Consider the following 17,188-nt stretch of genomic DNA (forward strand, 5'->3'; position numbering starts at 1 on the left):
GTACAGTATATGTGTATATGTATGTGTGTGCGCACATGACTTGACTCTTCTTTTACTGCAGCAGATCTTTCATATTGAACATTGGTGTTCATTTCCTGGGGAAATGACAAAGGATATGTGTTTGTGATCTCATTCACCTTTTATGTAATTCTACTAAAATGTTTTATATATGTGCGCCACTGGCCACTGAGACTTGTAATAGATTTTATATAGATCATAACATCATTAATCCAGATAGACAAAGGAAATGCTACAACTAATATAAGCCTAAAACTCAAGCAATGAGATAATGAACAGAGATCACCACACCCACGTTTATGAGGTTGAAAGACTGTTTGTAATACACTAACTCAAGGGCCATTAGTCTATAATTCTTATTTTTGTAGGAAATTTTTTGACAAATAGAAAAAAAAATCATCATTTGTAACAAACAAACAAACAAAAAACACAAAGGAAAACAAACAAACAAACAAAAACACAAACATGTACATTTCATACTTCTGGGACAGAGATTATTTGTAACATTATTTGTTTGTAGTGACGTGTTTATACCTATATACAATTATATGTATACAACTCTCTCTTTTCCCCTTCAAGAGTTCTCATGAATTCATGAGAACTCTTGAAGGGGAAAAGAGAGAGTTGTTCCATACTTAAAGCTATAAACAGACACATTTTATGACTAAAGTGTAAAAATTCTGTCTGTATCTTTTTCTAAAATGGCATAGAAAATGCTATAGAATAGTACAGTCTATTCATTCAGTGTTGACTTACTGTATGTGTAATGTTTTTATTTTTTTTTCCATGCAGCTTAAAACACATCTCTACTATCCATTATTCTCAACCCAATGTCAGTCTGTTGGACCAAAGGAAAACTCACCTGCTTAAATATTCAGAAGGAAATGGATATGTGAGTAATTGTTAAAGCAATTTGTTAAGAGTGCTACAAGCCAGAGTGCATAGATGTATTGTTTTTAGGAGGAATTGGACACCTCACACTCTAGAAAAACAGCACTGAGAAAAGCAGCCATTGGCAGGAAGTCACTGCTTGCATCACAGTGTTGCTGAGAAACAGAAGAGAGAGATAATAATAGGGAGAGAGATTGATTGATTGACTTTAGGTACTTTGTTTCCAAATGTGGTATGTTGACATGTTTCTTAACAGCAAAGAATTACAACACCCATATAATCTTTTCACATCAATACTTTAGCAATACTGTGTTAGCAAGCACATTATGGCACATAGTTAAATTGTTACTCTTATTTTTCCAATTAAAGAGACTTTAATAGATAAGAAGACCATATAGCAATAAATCCAAAGTATCCCAGATTGTCCTCCTCCTCCAAGGAAGCAAAATTTAATTTTAATTTACCACCAGTACATAAACAAATCAATGTCAATTTATTTCAGTGATATCTTTTTGTTATGATTTGATAACCTTTTTGTGGCAACCAAAATTAATTTATGACTAAAACTTGAATTGGTTGAATTATTATTGAGACAAGAGTTACTTTCCTAATTTTATTACTTTTTCTGTCTACTGTGTTTTATTTAGGTAAAATTATCAAGTGAATCAACTATCAGAAGAACACATGCAATGAGCGGTTTAAAGAAATTTGAACAAAGCTTTCAGATTTAATAAATGGCGATTTTGCAGACTCAAATAATCTGCAGCTACAGCATATAGTGAAGCAATAATAATACAAAACAAAATGTTTAGGAAAACAAATAGAAACATGTTAGCATTTCAAATAATTTCAATTTCATCCTTGAGGTATGTAGAGTGTGATTCTGCTACATTTAAGAATGCTCAGGATCCATCCATTCTCTTCACCGCTTATCCTTCTGGTTTCTGGGTTCATAACATACCCTGGGTTCCAGGGTATACCCTGCCCATGATGTCAGTCTATCTCAAGGCACAATCACACACTCACACCATGCACAATTTAGAAATGCCAAACAACCTCCAGTGTATGTCTTTGGACTAGGGGAGGAAACTGGAGTACTTGGAGGAAACTTCCAACGCACAGCAAGAACATGCAAACTCCACACACAGACACACAAAGTGGAGTTGGGAATCAATCCCCCAACCCTGGAAGTGTGATACAAATGTGCTAGCCACTAAGCCCCTCACACTTAGGATCACTCAGGATGAACATTCTTCTTATTATTACAGCATTATTAACTATAATGACTAAATACACTTTTGCCATCAGTGATAGCATTAAGAGAGTGAGGAAGACAAGATGACTCAGGAGGTAAAAGGTAAAATGTCTTCTTTTTAGCCCTGTATGGATCATACTGTGATCATGGTATTGGTGTTCATGGAATATTGTTACGGGCTTTGTACTTCTCCAAGTGTTTAGTCAGGTCCTCAATGCGTAGGTCCTTCAGGTGAACCAGATGCTCCAGACGGCTCACTTTTGTCTGTAAAATCTTCAGGCAGAGCAGTAGGACATAACAATGATCATTTTACTGGTGTATCACTTGGGAAAGATCTGCTACTAGTCTACTACTTATTTTGGCCTGCTAAAATCACTGACTAAATATTCATATAAACAGAGTTGTAACAAGATGCCAGATAAACATTTTGGGATAGACAAAAGTTACACATAGAAAATGAAATGTATAAATCATCATTTAATGCTCATAGATAAGTTAAATGCTTTAACTTTTGCATTTAATGCTAACTTTTGTAGGTACTAAATGATTGGTATTAGGTAGGAATGCACATTTTTAAGGCATACATCACATGTGAAAACTGCAGTTTTCTTATTGTTATCTTGCTTGTTCACAGTTTGCAACTAAGTACTCTTTAAAAATGTTATTGTTAAGGACTAAAACCAGGCACTTGAACGTAAATGGGACATACATTAACATTCTTCGGAATTTAGAAGTTACTACTTCTGCAACTTCTTGTTGCAACACCACAATTACAACAGGAGGATTTTTTTTTTAAAGAAACATGACATTGCCTGAGTTCTCGTAAATCTGAGGAAGGATGTTTACAAGTTTTACAAATTTACCACGTATTAGTGTGTTCCAAAATGACCAAATGACCAAAATGCCCAAAAAAGCATCACCAATACTCCTCCATCTTGTTTAAAACAGCCAATTTTCTGCCACAGTGGTGGTTATTGTTTAAAAAAACTGTGAAGAAGCTGGAAGGTTCAACCTTACCCCTTCTTGATGCTCATAATGGAAGCAGAAGAATTGCAAAACATTTTTGTAATTTTTTTTTTTTTTTTATAACCTCACCTCTACAGTCTCCTGTAAAGCCTGCAGAGCCAGTTCCTTCTCCTCCAACAGCAAACGGAAGGCTGGGTCTACATTTTCACCTAGCACTATAGGAGGGCTGTAAAAAAGTGCTGTTGTAAGATATGACTTTAACGGTCCAATTCTTTAACAATAAAAAATTACTATATGCAAATAGTAATTAAAGCATTTAGTACTCAGATTTCTGGGTCTTTTTCACAGGACCTGGTGCCTTGTTTGAGTTCCCAAGAGTGACTGGGCCATTTTCTGCAAGAATAAAAAAAAATTCTAATATAGGAAAGGGTGTGGCATTTAAATATCCTCTTTTGATCATCTAAAATTAATAATTAAATATTAATTCAAAGTGTCTATTATGAATAATAAACAAATTGATTAAGGCACAAACATTGGCCTGTATTTATGCTAGAATGTTTCAAATGTAACATTTGATAAATTTTAGATTCTCAATAAAGCTGCTTGCTGATTCATCCGGGATAAATCTGTGATCTGGAAAAAAAATAATCGCTTTCTTGACAGTTGGAGTTAATAGTTTCTTAGCAGGCAAGGGTAATCTAATTAGCCTCTGTGTAAACCTAATAAACTCATCAAGGTCAGAAGATCAAAGGAAAGTGGTGGATTATAGTGCACTGCTACAGACTAGAGATTTTATTTGGTTAAATGCATAAAATAACTAAGAAAATAACAAACTGAGACAAAGAAACAGGTAATAAAAGTAATTGTAGGTTTTGTTTAATTCTAATTAATTAGAATTAGCATATTTTTCACTGCTCTGATAGTAATTGGGGCTTTCTGCTTGGTGTTAGCAGGAGTAGAAAGTCTGGCGCAGAGTCTGTGGATAGAGATAAGGGCCATCTGGTGAAAGGAACTGCTTTTTCCTGAAAAGTGGGAGTAGGGCTGACTTCAGGCTATAGCTAATATATAATAATAATGAAGTGTAAAAAGGCTTGGAGAGACAAGTCTGTTATCAACAAAAATCCATAGTTCCAAAATCCAAAGTTTATATTTGGTTTTGATATTCAACTGTAAAGATAAGTTTATATGTGTAACTCATGTTATCACAAGATATTAAAACATCAAAATAGAGCAAAATCCTGAAATGGACTAAAACACTGTTGGGTTTTATGATAAATTTAGTTGTATGTGTTTCTTGGGAGTGACAGAGTGAAGTTTGTGAGTTTAAATCCCAGCAAAGACAATCTGCCATTATTGTTTTTGAGACTCTGAATCATCAGTTGCTCATATCCTGTCTTAACTGTAGAAGCTCTGGATAAAGGTTCTAGTTTAATTTAATAGTTATATTATTTATTCATTCATTCATCATTCATTCATTCATCATCTTAATCATCAGTTGCTCATATCCTGTCTTAACTGTAGAAGCTCTGGATAAAGGTTCTAGTTTAATTTAATAGTTATATTATTTATATAATTATTATAATTTGAGACAATTATCAGTGGAATTTGTGTTTGTTCTATATGAGACTTTTCTCGAAGACAATCATTCCCACATCACATGACTGAATCTAACCACTGTGTCTCCCTGTGGGCATACAGTGATCACATAATGCAGCCTATGTATCTTTGTCCTGATGAAGGCCAACTAGGCCAAAACAATAGCATAGCTTTACAGCTTTACATGACATTAAAAAAAGGATAAAACTGAGCTAACATCCCTTTATTGCTTCTTTATTGCTTCTGTAAGCCTCTCTTAAGAGAAAGAAATATTTATAGTCTTTGTTGCAGTCTGGGTTAAAGTTATCAATGTAATATGACAATGAGCTATTTTTTGCACAGCAACCATCAGCATTTTGCTTTACTAAAAATACATTAGTAAGGGCTTCAGAGCTGCTGGTAAATGAAAATGCTTTGAGCATGCAAAGGAATTGCAACAGTGATGGTTTTGAGTTTACACTGTGGTAAAACTTTAGCATTTGTCATGCATAACCACATATCATGATGGACACAAGACAATGTCAGCAGTGATTTCAGGAAAGTTCAGCTGAACCTACCTGTGTTTGCATTTTCATTCTCAGTGGCAAAGCATTCTAAATCCTAAAGTAAACAGAAATATTTCATTATTCATGTAGAAAGTGGTTCACTGTAAAACACACACACACACACACACACACACACACACACACAGATTGTAGTAACTAACCTTTGTGCAGTATGAAACTGTCCTTGCTTGTCTTTCCTCTATTTTCTGTCTGAGAGCACACAGAACCGGCTCGATGCTGCCCGGGTTGTTGAGTGTGATCTTCTTTAAAATGTCCTCTGGTACATGGAAGTTCAGCCTGTAGAAAACCTTCCTGAGAGAACAATAATATTTGACATATTATACATTTCATGCTTATTACACATTCTCATGGCAGCATTTACTGTAGAAGTGTAACACATAGATGTAAAACATCTATTTTATACAAGAAGGATATTCAATCATTGATTCTAATTAGTCATAAGGTGTTGATTCATTCAAAAAAGATTGAAAAAAGAAACACATCTGAACCAGCAAATTCTAATCAGTTTAACATTAACATATTTGTCCTAACATATTTCTACAACTCATTCACAGACACTTGTATGGTAGATGCTCTACATAATCTAATAAATACACAGATTACAACCATGTTAGTTAGGTTTCTAAATTATATATGGCAATTTCAGTAAAGGCATTGGGTCAACAAAGAATATAACTTGTGCTGAAGACAGAGATGTAAACAAATGGCTTATCTATTCCCTTGGGAGTGTGTGAGGCAGCACCAGGGTCATATACAACCATAAGTATGGTTTTTATTACTGTCTGACTGAAGACAAAAGCATCTGCTTGCCTGTTTAGCATGTTCCAGTTAGTCAGCTTCTGGTGAGTGGAGTGTGCAGGTGTGTAGTTGTGTAGGTCCACCATCTTGGGGAAGAAGTGCTTTACAAGTTCAGCAGCCATAACTAAGGACATAAAAAACAGAAATATGCAGAGCATTTGCAATGATATATGGTCTGATGATCTGACACATTTTGCAGCCAGGGACGCCTTTAACTGCAAAAATCTCCTTAACATGTATTTATTTCATGAACTCTTTGTAGGTCACTGGACTATCACACTGTTGTATGTGATGTCAAACTGCATTTGCATTTATTTGCATTCGTGGCATTTGGCAGATGCCCTTATACAGAGCGACTTACATTTCTTATCTTTAAGAAACTGAGAACTTGAGGTTTAAGGAACGTGCTCAAGGGCCCAACAGTGGTAACTTGGTGAACTTTGAGTACAAAACCATAGCCATTTGGGTTGGACTACCACACTGTTGCATGTGATGTCAAACTATATTTGCATCTATTTGCATTGCATTTATGGAATTTGTCAGATGACCTAATTTTTCTAGAACTCACAAAAGCTCTTCTAAAACTCTAGAACTCACAACCTTTCCGATCAGTAGCCCAACATATTATTCCCTATGTGGCCTGGACTACCACACTGTTGCATGTGATGTAGTCTAATGGCATCTTTTGGTTTCCTTGGCAGATGTTTTATACAACAAACAAACAAACCACCTTCAAAAGCAACATTTCTTAAATCCACTGCCCTAAAAATGCTTTCTGACCTCATTACAACTGGTATGACATTTATTTAGTACTTTATTTAGTACTAGTACTTATACACCTGTTCTCCTTTCCATGTGGTGTTTAGATCTTGTTGCTCATCCAGTATATGTATTGATTGATAAAGAAAGACAGTAAAAATGTGTAATTATTTTATATTTAAGTTCTTATATCTTAGTGGTCACACTGAGAAACGTGAATTATCCAAGTGAAAAAATATAAAATAACTATTAAAAATATAAACAAATAGTAAAAGATTTTTAAACACTGTTTTAAAAGTGAATGAGAGTCAGTGTGCTATAGCAGCATCTCTATCCCAGTCACCTCCATCACTGAAGTCGCGTGAGATATTCCTTTTAGGTCTGGAGAGTTTTATTTTATCAATCCAAGCGTAGAGGTCCTGTAATGCTTCTTCACTCAGATCCTTGTTCATCATGAGACGTACTTTTTGTTGTTTTTGCAGATAAAAACATAAGACTAACTTCTAACTTCGCACCTGTCGGCTTGTTAGGCCGGTTTCTAGGCAGCCAAAGTACGGCACACGACAAGGGCCAATACACTCAAAACGAAAAGGCGATTCAGAAATTAGCATCCAGCAAAACAGCCAGTTTTTTAGTTCTCCATCTAACAGCCAGAGACTTCTTTAACAGTAACAAAAATTACACCGACCCTTTCAGCATTTAATGCTGAAAATATTTAATACTTATGCGTAAAATATTGTTTTGTCTATTAATTTACATTTAACAGATTAACGCAGTTAAAACAGGTTAATAACAACAATAAATATAAAAACTTCCATAATTATGGGCTGTGATTTTCACCTTTGTAACAAAATTTGACATTACCAAAATATTGTGAGAAAAATGAATCGTTTATTTATTTTTTAAAACCATCAACAGCATTTAATGAATTAAATATTTAAAATTATTTAACATTCTTCAGGCTCTCAGACCAGCTGAGAATTAACATGAACATGACTGAGGAAAGAAAAAAAACAACAACTATAATAGCACAATGTTGACCATTGCAAGTAAAATGACTTATTGTAAAAGGTACATTGGTACATATTATTGTAAAATGGTCATTAACAGTCAAGTATAATAATTAAAAATCAGTACATCAAGATGTAACTTAACAAAATATTCTTCAAGCAACTACATCAAGTAGGACATAGAAACAAAAAGGTAGTACATTCCAAAGGGCTTCAAACATCATTGTGGGGATATTTTCCCACCATTTTGAAGCCCATCCTGTTTCTCCCTGCCAAAGTACACACAAAAGTCTGAATAATCTTCACAGCTGTGTCCCTTGTAGAGGCATTAAGATTGCTCATAAAGCTTCTCTTGAAGCGCTCAATGATTCAGAGAAAGTCATTCTGCTTCCCATCATCTGAACTTTGGAGGTTTGAGAGGAACCTTTGGAACTGCAGCTGCCTGATAAACACAATCAATCAATTAAAGACTCAACCAACTGATTCAGCAATGCAGTCAATCCTGAATAATCAGTTTAATCTTCTGACACTCACCTGAGGGGGATTCCATGTGAGGTTTCTGTCTGGTTTTCCAGGAGGCACTGGAGGAGTTTTTGGTTTATTCACCTACAATATTGAACAAAGAAGAACCTTCAGGAAACAGTTGTGTAACATACAATATAAAGCAAAATCAGTATAGGAAGGAGAAAAAAAACAATGACAATTGTGGTAGGACTATATTCAATAACAAGCAGTAGAATATAAAGACTTACTGGCTTGGTAATCAGTGGAGGTAAAGGTTTTGATGGAGGAAGTGGTTTAGATTCGGCAGGCAATAGTTTTTCCTGGATTCAAAGGAAAATCTTAATTAATGCTTTTTTTAATTAAAATCTATCAAATATCTATATAATTAGAAGTATTCTACATTGCTAATGTCTTTTGAGTGTGCTTCTTAAAATTTGGCATCATAATATCAACACACTGTAAATGCTTATTTTGATCCATACCTGAGCAAAACTAATGTTGTTTTGAACAACAGGCCGTGGGCCAAAAGGCTTCAAAACCTTAAACATAATCATAAAATGAAGTTTAATAAACAGCAGTGTAATGGTGAAATAGGTCAATGACTATTTAATATTAATATCTAATCATTGTAATATATAATCAAGTGGTACTGTTGCTATAGTTGCTAACAAGTAATCGGTGTATCTTTTGCCTAAAATATCTTTGGGAAATTTAGATCTAGACCCATGAACTGCAGGCAGAATAACTACAATTGACAGACCTGGGTTTTTTTTTTTTTGTTCGTTTGTTTGTTAATTATAGTAAATGAAGAAAAAATATCTAATAAATTATTCACCTTTTCCCTCCTGGATTGCTCTGCTACCTTTGGAGGCTGCAGATAAAATGTAAGCAGTCGTCAGTATTCTGGTATAATTAGTATAAATGTATACATAGAATCAAAATGATAATTAATCTAACCTGTGGTGGAGCTCTGCTAGGTGAAATGGTAGCAAATAGAGGTGTGCAGGACTGCGTTACAGATGATTCTAGAAAGGTGGGCTTGCTGATACGAAGGGGTCCACATTTGGGGCTGTTCTTTGCACTGACTGGCTGAAATGCTGGATTGCACTGACCTGGGTAGCCGTTCATATCCATAAGGGAGCTTGTAGATGGGGAAAGAAAACATACATGCATGAACACACACACACATACAAAAAATAACTTATAAGGAGTTGTTTTATGTGAGAAATATTACAGCTTATTATGCAGAAACAATTAATAATCTAATAACTTTTTCTAACCTTTTCTTTCTGAATATCATTTGTTTTTTACAACACATCAAGCCTCCAAAAACAACAGATATCAGCAGCAGAATGCTTATGGCAGTAATCACACCAATGACCACATCTTGCCCTGTTAGAAATAAATCAAAGAGATTTGATATAACATCAGCCCACTACGCAAACATTCATATAAACATTAGAAGTAGACCTGAATGGTTTGTGCAATAAAATAAAATAATTGTCATACCACTTGCAATATCATAGAGCTTGGTGTCACAGAAGGGTGGAGCCCAGCCTGGATCACAGTGGCACTGCCTCTCATGGTTACACACCTATGATTAAAATATCACAGTTACACATGGTGAAATTCTCCACATCCGCTCAGTAATGCTAACTAAACATTCAAAACAATGGATTAAAGTTCAATTTAAAAGTGCAACTTCTCCTATTCTTTAAAGACCTTTTAAATTCTATCCTGATTCATTATCATGAAACCTAATATTGAATAGTAAATTTTGTATCTAAATACATACTCCATGATTATTGCATTTTGCAGAGCAGTCAGCAGTTCCATAGACAGTTACATCCTCGCAAAGACTGTTGTAACACACCTGTTAACAAAAAGGTATCAGACTTCAAAATGTAGAAGACACTAGTAAAGTCGGCTAAAAACTGAGTACACATTTCATTCACTTACCTTGTTTGTCCCACATTTGGTACCTGTTGGCACCATCCCTATATCCTCTGTGCCAGGTACATCCACAGCCACATTGCACATTCTCTCACCCATAATTATATAATTTTTCTTTTGGGTTATTGGAAATTCATTTCCACCAGTGCAGTACATCTTCCCACATTTCTTGTTTCTAAAAAAAAAAGTTATTCTGAAGTAAACACCATTAAAAACGACCAGACTGTGTAATAGTTTCTTCCCACAAGCCATCAGACTCCTCAATAACTGAACTGTACTGTACTGAGCACAACATACACACACATCATCTGTATGGACTGCACAGACCCACACAAAACACACACTGATACATCAAACTGTTTACATGCTGCTTACAATCCACCAAACTGTTTACATGCTGTTTTGCACACTTTTTTGACGTTTTGCACAAACTGTCCAACATTTCAGCCGTTTTGCACATACTATGCAATATTTCAGGCATTTGCTGTCTTTTGCACAATTCTATATATTATCTCAAGGACCTGCTGCTAAGAAACTGTTCATTCTAGTATTACTGCACGAAATATTGTTTGAACATTCAGTATTCACATACAGTTTTTACACTGGTTGGTGCTGTTTCTGTTTACTGTTTATTGTCTATTGTGTATTGTATTTTTTGTACTTTTTGCATTGTCTTGTAACTTTTTGTCTGCACTGTCTTTTGTCCTGCACTGTCTTGTCTGTCTTGTCCTGCACTGTTTGCACCAGTTTGCACAATTGCCCTGTCTTTGTTTTATGTAGCACCATAATCCTGGAGAAACATTGTCTCATTTCACTGTGTACTGCAACAGCTATATATGGTTGAAATGACAATAAAAGCTTCTTGACTTGACTTATTCTAAAAGTAACACACAGTACGGGGTAGCAAAAAGGAAACTTACTGGGCACATTCACGTCCACGCCTGGGCCATTGACAGTTGTTGTCAAAGCATGCATCATCAGCAACATCAGCATCTAGAAAGTAAACAGATACTAAATTAACAACTGAATACATTATTCATTTGTGCACCTTTATTCTACACTTTATTCTAACCCACCCAGTTATATAATCATTTGGTTTATTATCAAGTAACAAAATATTGACATACTTACAAATATCCAAAATCAATTATAAGGGGAAATGCAGAAAGTGTACCTGGCCCCCACAGTGTCTTGCAGTGCTCCAGGTGTGTTGGACACTGGCCATTATAGCAGTATCCTTGGTTGGAGTTACATGGAAGCCCATTCATCTTGTACTCATCTTTGGGACAGTGTGCAAGTTTCCCTGTGCAATATTCCTCCAAATCACAGTCATGAGCACTGGGTCTACACAGACTTCCTGCTTGCTTCAGCTGGAGATAGGATTAAGTATAAAGAGCTTAAATAATAATAAAATAATAATATGGAGACATAATTTTATTTCAGTAGCATATTTTAAAGTATAAAACATTACTGTGAGCACTCAAATGTTAACAAGGGACCTCAGAAGTTACTGTCCAACTGGGTCATTATTACCTTGCACTGGTCACAGCACTCCCCATTCGCACACTCAGAGCCTTTTGTCAGTCGGCAGGTGGTGGCATTACAGCAAGGGTTATCACATTCCTAAATGATGAGAACGTTTTTTTAACAAACTGCAATGATATAAATAGCCTAAGCAAGAAAATGATTACAAACATAATAAAAAAAAAACATGATAACATTTTACCTGCAAAGTTCCACAGTCGCATTCCTCGCCTGTTTCCACAATGGCATTTCCACATACTGGACCCCCAAACAGATCATCCTCATTTGGAGCATTTAGCAGGCAGCGAACATCATAATTCTGTAAAAATGTCTCCAAATCCATTTTGCTACAACTACTGAAGCGGTCAGGAAGCACATATCTACAGGAAGATGATAAAAGGAAAATTACACCAAAGACCATGCCTAGCAATACAGGTGTCTTAATTAATAAAATGTTTAAAAATATATATATTTTTTACCCAATGTTCTCTCCCATCACACAGTTCTGGCCAGGTTGTGTGTTTGGACAGTCACAGTTTACTGTATCATGTGACATGCCCAAGTTATGGCCCATTTCATGTGCAATAGTGGAGGCAATCCCAAGAGGATTATTACTATGGTCCTGAAGAAAGAACAGTGCTTTCAGTTAGTAAACTTGATGCCTCTACCGTACTCTCAATAAGTTCATAAAATACAAGATTGTAAACTAAAATAATTGTTTTATATTATTGTAAAGCAAACCTCATTCACAGCACCAGATGATTGAGAGCACATAGACTTCACGGGAGCCAAACCAACAGTTGATCCATAAAAATCCATCCCACTGTATTAATTATAAGGGGAAAAGATGTAAAACCGATATAATTGTGTAAAATATGTATATTAGTATGTACACAGGATATTCAGGCTGTCTGGGTTACAAATAGTACAGCATGACATAAATATTTGTATAAAATATATATTTGATCAGAATAGCAGCTGTTTTGGTCAGTTGAGTTGATTTTAAATCTAAACTTTTGAAAAAACAGGACTGAATACCAGCAAGAACATCAGATAGCTACTGTAAATGTGGTGGTGGACTGTTAATACTTTTAGACTGAATATTTCTGGCAAAGTACTAAAAACTGTTCATACTATGCCTTAGACTGACCTTTCAAAAGTGTTTAACCTAAAAAACACTAAAACAGAGTGCAATAACCAACACATACTCTACATTGAAAATTTTTTGAAAACTTGGTGGCCTAAATTATAGAGGACGGTCCACATAAACAAACTTAGGTTTATAAATAAGCATAGAGATCATTTTAAACCTGAAAATCTGCACTTAAAGAAAAATCACCGGCAAATAATTCCTGCATGTATTCTTCATTAAATGTATACATTTTTATTCATTCTCTATAATTCTGAAGTTGACTATATTTTATGCTTTAAATAAACAATTTTCAAGTTACTCACGTTACAAATTGTGCATTGTCATGCTTCTTTCTTGGCAGGAGTTCTGTTTGACGCCACTTTAAAAAACGGTCTAGAGTATGATCAGGCACATTACTAACATCAATCTGATCTTTATTACTCCAGACCTCTAATCCCACCAACATAACACGGATGTTCAGAGGACGATAGAGCTGAAAAAAAATGTTTTTGAATAACATTCATTAAAACATTTCATAATACATTATTTGTTTTATTACAGATCCAAGCACAAGTAATGTAACACGATGAAATACCTTGTTCACATGATTTACAACTTCAAGCATTCTTGACTCTATCTTCTTCAAGCTTCCATATTTGTTGTACTAAAATAAATAAATATGGTAAAACTCAAAAAAGTTTTTTAGATCACAAAGTGTTAAAAAGAAAATCCAAGGCTTTAAAGAAAATACATAAACAAACAAACAAACAAACAACATCAACATACCTCTTTATAATCAACCACAAGAACCATCTCAATGTATCGTCCTTCTTTTGGCACCTTGATTTTCTTAGGAAATAAAAAATAATTTGAATTTATATTAGAGAAGTCCACGATTCAAAAAAAGAGGAAGCTTGACTAAGAAACCATTAAAGGCTTTGTGTAAAATACAAAAGAGAACAACAGAGCATTTATCTAGCAGAATGGCTTCCATGTAGCTAGGAACACTTAATTTTCCAAACTCTTGAAAGTTTTGTACATAGTCTTCCTATAGAGTGCAATTTCTATATGCAATAAGACACTCAGCAGATAAAACCAATAAAACATATCCATTATAGTCTCAGTACCATGTTTCTACTTTTTTGCAGCCCAGCAAGTCTTGGCGCAACTCCGTAGTCATAGACGGTATCATTGATGTATCCATGAGTTGCTCTCTTAGTCCTCAAGTGCTCTTGTTTGTAAACTGCATGATCCCCTTTCACAGAATCCTCCAGAGGCTCAATCAGATAAACCTGATTTTCTGCTCTCAAAAAGCCACTGAAAATATTAACACCAGACATGTTCAATAAAAGAAGCAGATTGAGGCAATTGGTATACTTTTTTGCTTCTTGTATACTGCAGTAACTGTAAGCATTCTTAATTCTATGCACTGAAATTATGTTTACACAGAGTATTCATAAACCACTTAATGGTAAAGTAAAAGCTAGTGAGGTCCAGCAAAATAAACAGAAAACAATTTTTTGACAATTTGGATCTATTAAACTTCTAAAAATAATTGACATCATTCCTTTTCAAATTTAACATTATTCATAAGACAATAAAAATTAGCCAATCTGTTGTTTTATTGACCCTATTGTAAGAATGATATAATGATTTTTTTTTATAAATATATATTATCTTGTGTACATAAAAACACAAAAGTATGGTCACTTAAATAATATATCTTTTATATATATTAAGATATCATATATCTTTTACATTTATATATGTTTAATAATCACGTTTAATCAACTGAAAGGCATCATAACATAGCCTCCTTACCGCATTCCTGAGCACATGCCAACACTGACTGAGGAGTCATTTATATTTTGAATCTGTCCATGATAGTAGCAGTGGTCCTACAGAAAGCAAAATAGATCAATCATATGTGTCAAATTTAATACATATAAGACAACATAGAGGCAAAGTTTATTAGATCTTGAACTGTCTTACTACATTCGATGGATATGTAATCTCTTTTGCCCCATCTTCGGTGTAGTAAGTCAGAGTGTAATTCTTTGCTAACAGCTCCCTGAAATGAAAACACATTATTAAAGTGAAAAAACTGATTTTCTCCCTTTTGTTATTATTTATATATTTGTTTTTAATGTTTGCCACACCTATTCCTTTCCAGAGATATTGTGAAGGTTTTCCCATCAATATCCAGGGCATATTCAACTGCAGAAGGATTTTTCTATTGGCAAAAAAGATATTGCAGTAATTATAAATAGAAAGGTAGATAGATAGATAGATAGATAGATAGATAGATAGATAGATAGATAGATAGATATTTTTATATAGCTTAAATATATAATATAATATTCTTTTAAAACAGAATGGCAGTATGTTAATGTTTAAAACACTTAGATGAATTATATAACATGTAAATTATTTAGTGCTTAAACTGCATGTATTTACAAGGACAATTAAATGTTCGCACCTCTTGCAGAAAGGTGCTCCTCTTTACTCGCCCTCTCCGCAATCGGACCACCTCGTAGCGCGACACATGGGGGAGATGCGCATGCGCAGTTCCACAAATCTCTGTGCAACCAGTTCAAATGTCACTTATTGTTTTCAGTTTCTTATATTAGATTAAATATATTACATATATACTTATATGTATATAAAATCACTTTTATAAGCACTTCCCCATATTAATAGATCATGGTCATCATTGTACTCACCCCAAACTGAAACATACGAACAGAGTAATAAAAATAATCCAGTACAGCGCATGGTTGTCCTGTTGTGCTTCTTGGCTGTTAAATGAAGAAACTCCGGACTTCTCTAACTTTTCTTGCAGGTTTGGTCACCGCCCCGCCTCTGAGTGATGATCATGAACAGTGTGTGTGACCTCAGTATCCGGGAAGAGCCACTCATCACCGAGTCACGGGGTTTTTTTTTTTTTACACCAAAAAAGGATTTCCCATTTAAACCATACACGCCATCTACAGGACTAGGGCTACCATCTCCTTAATGAAAAGTACAAGAACTTCACTTTGCTTATATGGTCTTATAAAGGTCGTTATGTATTAAGCTGCTGGTTTGCACACAGTTGTATAAAATGTCTCCATGTTGTAACATCATAATTTTCCTTCATTGGAACTAAAAGTCCCAAATCTGTTGCATGAGAAAGCAGACATGAGAAAGCAGACACGAGAAAGCTGGCATGAGAAAGCAGACATGAGATAGGAGACATGAGAAAGCTGCCATGAAAAAGCTGGCATGAAAAAACTGGCATGAGAAAGCTGACATGAGAAAGCAGACATGAGAAAGCTGGCATGAGAAAGCTGGCATGAGAAAGCAGACATGAAAAAGCTGACATGAGAAAGCAGACATGAGAAAGCAGACATGAAAAAGCTGGCATGAGAAAGCAGACATGAGAAAGCTGGCATGAGAAAGCTGACATGAGAAAGCAGACATGAGAAAGCAGACATGAAAAAGCTGACATGAAAAAGCTGACGAGAAAGCTGGCATGAGAAAGCAGACATGAGAAAGCTGGCATGAGAAAGCTGACATGAGAAAGCAGACATGAGAAAGCAGACATGAAAAAGCTGACATGAGAAAGCTGGCATGAGAAAGCAGACATGAGAAAGTTGGCATGAGAAAGTTGACATGAGAAAGCAGACATGAGAAAGCTGACATGAAAAAGCTGACATGAGAAAGCAGACAACGATTGCCAGGGTTGAACACTAAAAACCTTTTGGGATAAACTGCTGTAACCTACGCGTCTTCCTTGGTGGTGATAAAATGGGACCTTAACAAAAAAAGGGCGGGGGGGGGGGGGAGAGGGAGAGAGGGAGAGAGAGAGAGAGAGAGAGAGAGATCATGAAGGTTTTATAGTCAGGTGTCCATAGTATTTTATAGTAGGTGTTACCACACCTTTGGCCGTATAATGTGTGTATGCTATTGGAGAGCACTTAAACAAATAGCTGCGCTGTTCTTTTTGGGTGTCTAATCTTATTCACAAAGGGCTAACAGGTTTATATTCCAATCAAGCAGGATCCACACCTGAATACTTAGAGTCTGTGCTGCTGAAACACCGACAGTATTTTTTCCAACAGACCTGAATGTAGTTAGTGTGCATACACAGCCTTAGCATGCGGGCTTTGCTGCTCTCTTGTGGCTACAGTTTGTCTGTACAAATGAAATGATTTTGGCGTTAGAGAGAGTTTAG

General features: G+C 35.2%; 2 protein-coding genes across 3 annotated transcripts; both read right to left on the bottom strand.

The window, feature by feature from the left end:
• Positions 1-1,622: 1,622 nt before the first annotated feature.
• spef1 (sperm flagellar 1) lies at positions 1,623-7,594 on the bottom strand. The gene is made up of 7 exons (XM_060872678.1): positions 7,193-7,594; positions 6,103-6,214; positions 5,433-5,583; positions 5,284-5,326; positions 3,454-3,523; positions 3,260-3,356; positions 1,623-2,437 (listed from the first exon to the last, which is right to left on the bottom strand). Exons 1-7 carry the CDS (start codon positions 7,302-7,304, stop codon positions 2,324-2,326), a joined length of 699 nt encoding a protein of 232 aa, XP_060728661.1. The 5' UTR covers positions 7,305-7,594; the 3' UTR covers positions 1,623-2,323.
• A 126-nt stretch (positions 7,595-7,720) lies between these two features.
• adam8a (ADAM metallopeptidase domain 8a) lies at positions 7,721-15,836 on the bottom strand. Of its 2 annotated transcripts, XM_060872676.1 has the most exons (25): positions 15,696-15,836; positions 15,452-15,552; positions 15,132-15,205; positions 14,965-15,043; positions 14,794-14,870; positions 14,100-14,289; positions 13,759-13,821; positions 13,568-13,636; positions 13,296-13,465; positions 12,582-12,663; positions 12,320-12,462; positions 12,043-12,220; positions 11,850-11,939; positions 11,491-11,686; positions 11,237-11,309; positions 10,323-10,491; positions 10,159-10,236; positions 9,873-9,957; positions 9,644-9,755; positions 9,321-9,504; positions 9,199-9,234; positions 8,846-8,902; positions 8,612-8,683; positions 8,394-8,465; positions 7,721-8,301 (listed from the first exon to the last, which is right to left on the bottom strand). In XM_060872676.1, exons 1-25 carry the CDS (start codon positions 15,745-15,747, stop codon positions 8,254-8,256), a joined length of 2,550 nt encoding a protein of 849 aa, XP_060728659.1. In that variant the 5' UTR covers positions 15,748-15,836; the 3' UTR covers positions 7,721-8,253. The 2 variants fall into 2 exon arrangements, with proteins under 2 accessions (XP_060728659.1, XP_060728660.1); XM_060872677.1 differs by lacking the exon at positions 9,199-9,234.
• Positions 15,837-17,188: the final 1,352 nt, after the last annotated feature.

The sequence above is a fragment of the Tachysurus vachellii genome, chromosome 6, assembly GCF_030014155.1.
Source record: "Tachysurus vachellii isolate PV-2020 chromosome 6, HZAU_Pvac_v1, whole genome shotgun sequence".
Lineage (NCBI taxonomy): Eukaryota > Metazoa > Chordata > Actinopteri > Siluriformes > Bagridae > Tachysurus > Tachysurus vachellii.

Bases quoted from the DNA above. Each gene is read 5' to 3' on its own strand.
- spef1 (XM_060872678.1), bottom strand. From the start codon at position 7,304: ATGATGAACAAGGATCTGAGTGAAGAAGCATTACAGGACCTCTACGCT. The intron at 5,327-5,432 runs GTTAGTTACTAC...TGTTTACTTTAG, and splicing joins CAGTTTCATACTGCACAAAG to GATTTAGAATGCTTTGCCAC. The intron at 3,524-5,283 runs GTAGGTTCAGCT...TTATTCTTGCAG, and splicing joins GAATGAAAATGCAAACACAG to AAAATGGCCCAGTCACTCTT.
- adam8a (XM_060872676.1), bottom strand. From the start codon at position 15,747: ATGCGCTGTACTGGATTATTTTTATTACTCTGTTCGTATGTTTCAGTT. The intron at 11,940-12,042 runs GTAAAATGTTAT...CTCATCATTTAG, and splicing joins GCGACTGTGGAACTTTGCAG to GAATGTGATAACCCTTGCTG. The intron at 11,687-11,849 runs GTAATAATGACC...TCCTATCTCCAG, and splicing joins AGTGCTGTGACCAGTGCAAG to CTGAAGCAAGCAGGAAGTCT.